This window comes from Tetrahymena thermophila, assembly GCF_000189635.1.
Source record: "Tetrahymena thermophila SB210 genomic scaffold scf_8254587, whole genome shotgun sequence".
Taxonomy (NCBI): Eukaryota; Ciliophora; class Oligohymenophorea; order Hymenostomatida; family Tetrahymenidae; genus Tetrahymena; species Tetrahymena thermophila.
The window spans coordinates 374723-381553 of NW_002476358.1; the positions used below are offsets into that span (position 1 = coordinate 374723).

General features: G+C 22.1%; 2 protein-coding genes across 2 annotated transcripts; one reads left to right on the forward strand and one right to left on the reverse strand. All coding sequences in view use genetic code 6, as the record gives it.

Annotated features, from left to right (window-relative positions):
• Positions 1-314: 314 nt before the first annotated feature.
• Positions 315-4194, reverse strand: TTHERM_00388630 (hypothetical protein; the record flags this gene model as incomplete). The annotated part of the gene is made up of 2 exons (XM_001019367.1): positions 315-3899; positions 3952-4194. The coding sequence occupies 2 exons, from the start codon at positions 4192-4194 to the stop codon at positions 315-317; spliced, it is 3828 nt and encodes a 1275-aa protein (XP_001019367.1).
• Positions 4195-5290: 1096 nt separating this feature from the next.
• On the forward strand, positions 5291-6603 carry TTHERM_00388640 (SPFH domain/band 7 family protein; the record flags this gene model as incomplete). Its single annotated transcript, XM_001019368.3, has 5 exons — positions 5291-5375; positions 5517-5678; positions 5766-5838; positions 6029-6402; positions 6470-6603. The coding sequence occupies 5 exons, from the start codon at positions 5291-5293 to the stop codon at positions 6601-6603; spliced, it is 828 nt and encodes a 275-aa protein (XP_001019368.2).
• Positions 6604-6831: the final 228 nt, after the last annotated feature.

A 6831-nucleotide genomic window follows, 5' to 3' on the forward strand; every position in this document is an offset into this window, starting at 1 on the left:
AAAAACTCATAATTCATTTTTTGTTAAATTTAAATAAGTTTTATTTTTTTTTCAATTAAAATTAATATTTCTTCTTAAATTTCAAGTAATTAAAGAGCTCCATATTATTTGATTTCAGCAAATTAAGTCTATTTTTTAATTATTTTTATATCAGGACTTAGGATGAAAATTTAATCCAAATTAATACAAATTATTTTGGAATCAAAGTAAAATTAAGAAATAGAAAAATATTAATTATTAAACTAATAAATTAATTCCTGAATTATTTTTTATTTCTTTAATTAATTAGTTATAAAAATATAAACAATTACATATCAATTACACTTTTTAATTAAAATATTATTTTAAAAATAGCCTAAAACAACAGTATTTTATTATCCTATGTAAAAACTACCATAACCATTAAGCTTTCCCATCAAGAATTCTCCATGATAGGAGCAGTTATTTTTGAGTTTTAGAAAACCAACTCCTGAGAAAGTATTATTAAAGTATTATCCATCATAGGATACCCAATCATCATCATAGATAAAATTTTATATTCTAATTTATATATTTTATGGAGTTGGTTTTTTTAAGTTATTTTATAAGATGCTATTTTATTCAAGTTGAGATCTTAACTCATTTATATTTAATTTTTTGCAGCTAGCTTGTTTTTCTCTATGGGTACTTTATTCACTAGCTTTAAAAACTTGAAAAGAATCTCCACTAAGTTATTCACTCAACTCCACTTACATAATATCAATCTAGATCTATTATTGATTTATTATACTCTGCTAATCTTCATTTTTATAAAGGGATATATTTTCTTTTTATTATACTTCATTAAACAGTTACTAGGAATTGGTTTTCATATCATCAACTGACTGTAGAGAAGATTCTGAATATATATTTTGTGATGAGTTAGACTTAATTTCCTATTCTAAATTATTAATTTATCTCTTTACCTAATTCATATTATATTCTATATTATTTGTATTAGGTTATTAATTTTAAACTGTCTTATTATTGCTTTTTATTGTTTGACTATTGATTTATGAAATATCACCTTATTTATCTTTAAAGCCATCTTAATGTGATTAAATTTTAATACTCATTTAGTCAATTTGTTTAAAGTTTATACTATTGTTGTATTACTTTGCTTGCTCTTACAAGCTTTGCTAATTCTAGGAATTATTGAGATCTTGTTTCATTCCTTTTTTAGAAGATCTACTTGTTGATTTGGGAGGAAGATTTCTTCTATTCGACAATACAGGAGACTCTTATAATCCTTTTTATGGTTAATTGCTATGGAAATTCTGATTAAAATTATTTTTTTGTATTTCTGCAGATGTGTTAGATTAAAATTATCTTTCTTGGTCTTAAATTTCATAATTATCAGAATACTTTTTATAAATTTCATACCCTGCCTAATCTTTGTCAAACTCAGATAATTCATTTTTTTATTAGTCTTACAAAGAATGTTTTTTAGTTGTAGTTTATAATTTAACTGAGATACTATTCAAAGAATTGTTTAGCTAACTTTAGTAGTTGCTTGTATTTTAAAAAGAAGAATTTAAAATATTCCTTTCTTGCATGCTTTAACTTCTATTTATGGAGCTAGAAGTTAGTGACCTACTTCTCTGTAAACAAGAATCAATTAAATTACTGAGAGTTGAGTACTATTTTTTAATACTCAGTTAGCTTCTAACCCTATCGTTCATTTAATTTTCATTTTTATTTATTTAAATTTCTTCTTTTTTTATTCCTTACAACTACTGCTGCTATTATTAAATATTTTGCTCAGATTATAATTATTATTATCTTTTTTGTTGATTGACGTTTACTTGAGAATTTTAAACATTAGATCTTTAGTTATTTTAGTTGTTTGAAGTATAATTCTAATTCTAATCAACCTATCGGTTATTTTATTGTGATTTAGATTTTTCTTAAATAAAAATTCTATTTTCTTTTTCATGTTATCTATTTGAATTTAAAGATTTATCTCTTTGTAATTAAATAGTAGATTCCTTAAATTGGTTGACATAATCTATAGAATTGTTTAAAGACTAAGATATTTTTTATTGAGAAAGCTTTTTGATCTTATCTTATTTAACAAAATTCAATTCGCTATCATTATTTTTATTTTTCTAACTCTTAAAATAATTATAAACTAGCTTGCTTTGATTTGATTACGATTTGCAACTTTAACTTTCAAATGAGAGGTTTTATGGAGACTCCATTCCATTTTTATTTGAAGGGTTAGATAAATAGAAGTCTATCATTGTACTCGATCTACTTTGCATAGACATATTTCCTTAGTTTTCTTTATTATCCTACTTTGAAAAATGAGTCCTCTTATTTTTATTATCAATAGCATTAATATTCTATTAAAGCTAGCTCTTTTATTGATATTATTCTTTTACCCTCTTCTACCTCTAAATACTGATTCCGATATTTTTTTCTATATTTTCTTTTTCTTGTTTTATGAGAGTCTTTACTTACTAAAGTTACTCCTTGTATGGTTTGCAAATATCATTTACGATAGGACTAACTTCTAAAGATGGAATGCTTATCCCTATGTTACAAATTTCATCTAAATTTTTGACATTTTAGTTTCTTTATATTCCTTTACCTTTATTCTTGATTGATAAATTTTATTTGAGAATATTTGAATTTACTAAAATTTGCATATCTTTTTCTTAGTTCCTTTCTTTAGATGTTTAAGAACTATTAGATTATGTACAAAAAGATAAGCTAGAAGAGTAATTATCTTTATTTTAACCTTCTAAAATTTATAAATTTAATTATTAGTTATTTTTGATATTTCTCTGTTATTTGTGAGCTTAAATAAGACTTTTATGAGGTGAGAGAGAGATTTTCATACAAGGAATTTTTTATTCCAAAGTTTGATTTTAGCTATGATTATCTTGAATTTCCTAATTCTTTTAAGCTATAGATTAATTTATAGATATTTTAGACATTTAGATTTATGGTTCAGAAATATTAGATAGACTATTAATATTTCTAACTTAACAAATTTAGTTATATTCAAATTGATTGCTTGAATAGTAATGCTTTAAAGCCTCAAAATGTAATAAGGCCTCGCCCCTTTTTGAAGGTTCTTTAGATAATAGCAAATTTAAGACAGTTTAAAGTTAATTCTATTTGTTTTAACTTTACGATAATAGAACCAAATCTTAAATTCTACTTTAGAGTAATTTAAAGTTTATCTAATATATATCTTCAGATTAGTTTTCCTAACAGCTTTGAAGATTTTCAAATTTAAATGAATAAAGATCTTAACTAGATTCTAGAATTGCTGCTTCCAAAAAAACCATTCCGATGGCCCAAAAATCACCTTCAGCAGTATAGAATGTTTTCTCTGGAGGCAAATAGCTTTGCTAAAATTATTAAACCTTTTCTTTTTAATATACATCTGGATTAGTAACAAACTAATCAGCTATTTTTACAAATCCGTCATCACAAAATACAACAGAAGAAGCATTAAAGTCTCCATGAATTATATTGTTTTTATGGAGTTCGCAAATTCCAAGTAAAACAGATTCTAAAGTGTTAAGAATTTCTTCTTCTGTCCAAAATAACTAGATACTATTCACCTTTGACATAATCAATAAACCTTAGTGAATTTAATCTTTACTGTGTAAAACTACTCCATTTTCTTTCATAGATGATAAAATATTTTTTTTGTTACCTTTTCTAGTCTCCAATTCGCTATCAAAATCTCTAATAAAATTATCAAATACTACTCCAAATTTTTAGTCTGATAAAGGTTTTTTTGTTTGCTGCTTCTCAATTAAGAATAAATTTAGTTTGAGTATATTATTGCAATCGATAGCTTTCCGTCGCATAAGCTCAGATTACATTTCTTAAAAGCCTTTATTTTAAGGAATAGCAAATTCCTATAAAATATTATTTTCAAAATAAATTACTGACATCAAAAAATAATTTTACCTTATAAATAACTCTCTTTCCATTTACAGTATTCTCTAATAAAAGCTAAGAACTTAATTGCAAAAGAATCTTGTATTAAGATAAAGGATTTTCTTAACTTAAATCCTAGTTAGTTGTAGACTATCTAAAATCAGAAATAACATATGAGTTAGCTTATTAATCATCTTAAGTATTCTTTTTTTAAGCTGTCGATTCATTTTATCTAAAGCTATAACTTTTGTTATAATCAATTTTTTCAGTCATTTTCAGTTTTTATTAAACTGTTAAATTTTAGATTTGTTTAGATTTTTTGATTGATTATTGTTACTATCTTGCTTTATATTTTTCTGTTAATTTTCTTAATGTTTTTTTTATATTTCATTTGATTTTAAAATCTATCAAGTTAGGCTTATGTAATCAATAATTACTTAATTAATTTTCTTATTTCAAATAACAACAAAAATTAATTCAATAATGGTCTTCTTATTCAAAATATTACTTTTTAAGAATCTTAAAATAACACACTAATTTCATAAATCTAGAAAATTTTTATAAGCTAATTAAGATAATAAAATCTTTAATTTATAAAATAAAATTCAACTTTAAATAAAATAATAATTTAATAAAATTACCTTAATATCTAAAGTTTCAGTGTATTGCCTTGAAAAAGTCACTACCCTAGGGTACTTTACATAAAAATATAATTTATTTATATAAAAATTTTTAAAAATGTTTGTTTGAAAAATAGTAGCTTTGAAACTATCTCTTTATTCATTTATTTAATATCTTAAAAAGTATTTTAATTTTTATTTAATTTTTTGTTATTAAATAAAATTTAGATTATTTTTATTTGATGAAAATACTTCAAAATGCTTATATTACTTAGTTATGTAGAATTTGACATTAGAATATAATTATCAATTGGTAAAGCGAAAATTTTATTTTGAGTTTTCTAACATTAGGTATAGTATATTCTTTATTTAACATTAAAAATATTTTTAAAAGCTATTTTAAAAAAATATTAAAATAATAAAAAAAATGAATTGTTTTTGAAACTTAAGCAAAATCAAAAATATTTTATTCTTAAAACTAGGATTGTTTTAAAATTTTCCATTTATTAAATGTAATAGAAAAGAATATGAAAAAAATCTGATAGAATTTGCTTATTAAAGATGTTTTTAGAAATTTCCATCTTAAAAAAAAAAATTTATTGTAAATTTGCGTATTTATATTAAATTGTATTAACAAAATAATATCTGAATTAATAAATAAATAATTAATTAATTGCTATTAATAAAATATCTTTCTAAGTATTCTCTTTTATAACAAAAGTATAAAAAGTAATAAAATTAAATAGAAAATGGCTCAAAAAGTAGCTTCTGCTGTTTCTTTAGGTGTTGCCGGTGTTGCAGGACTTATCATTGCATAAAGTTGCATTTACACAGGTATTTAATTGGAGTTATTACTACTATTACGAATTACTAAAAAATAATAATTGTTTGGTTGAATTGCAAATAAATTACTAAAATAAGATGAATATTTTTTATAAAAGATGAAAAAACTAACAAATATTATAAAATAAATAGTTGAACCAGGTCATACTGCCTTAAAATTCTCTAGACTTACAGGCTTGAGTGATAAATAATATAACGAAGGATGGCATTTAAGAGTTCCTTACTTTGAAAGACCCATCATTTTCAATACTTAAACACGTTATAAAACTTTCCCTGCTAACACTGCTAATGCAGGTATTTTAAAAAATTTTATAATTTTTAAATTAAAAGAATTTAATTTAATTTTTATGGAATATTAAAAAATGTTTTATAAAAATTAAGATATGTAAAGTGTTAACATTACAGTCAGAGTTCTTTTTGAACCTATCTAAGATAAACTTTCAGAATTATACAGGTAAATAATTAATGAATATTATTTAAACACAAAAGAACAATTATATACAACGAAATTTGTTAAATTATATCCAAATAACATGAAGCTAATATTAAAGATTTTTAAAACGATTTTTATTATACTAAATACTAACTCTATCTATTATAAGTAATAACTAAACTAATTAATTAATTAATTATAAATTTTAAAGATATGTTGGATAAGATTATGATAATAAAATTCTTCCTTCTATTATGAATGAAGTTATGAGAGCTGTTGTAGCCTAATACTCTGCAAGTTAATTGATGAGTTAAAGAGATAAGATTTCATAGAAAATTTAAAAAATTCTTGAAGAAAGAGCTAGAGTTTTCCATATTAACATTAAAAATATTGCTATTACTGAACTTTCTTTCTCTAAAGAATATTAAGAAGCCACTGAAGCTAAGAAGATTGCATAATAAGAAGCTGAAAGAGCTAGATATTATGTAGAAATGGCTAAAGATATTAAGAAATCTATTATTATTAAAGCTCAAGCTTAAACTAAATCTATCGAATTAGTTGGTCAAGCTGCTGCCAATGATGCATGTAATAAATATAATTGACTTTTAATTAATTATTTTGTTTGTTAAAAATATTTTTTTTACTAAATTAGCTTATATTGATTTGAAGAGAATTGAATATGCTAAGGAAATAGCTTCAGTTTTAGCTGATTCTCGTAATCATATTATGTTAAATAGCGATATCTTACAAATGGACGCTTCTCTTAAAACTCCAAAGAGAAATTGAAAACTAAAAAAATAATCAAAAATTTAAAGTTTAAAATAATTAAATCTATCTAAAATTAATTAGCTTTTTTTTATATAAATTAAATTTATTTAAAAATTTAATAATATTTGTTTTTTTATGTGTGAGCTTTATAAGTAATTCAATGCTTTTATTGTTTGGTGAGAATTTTTAAATAAAAGAAATTTTAAAAAAATGTAATTTGTTAAATAATTTAAATAATTGATAATA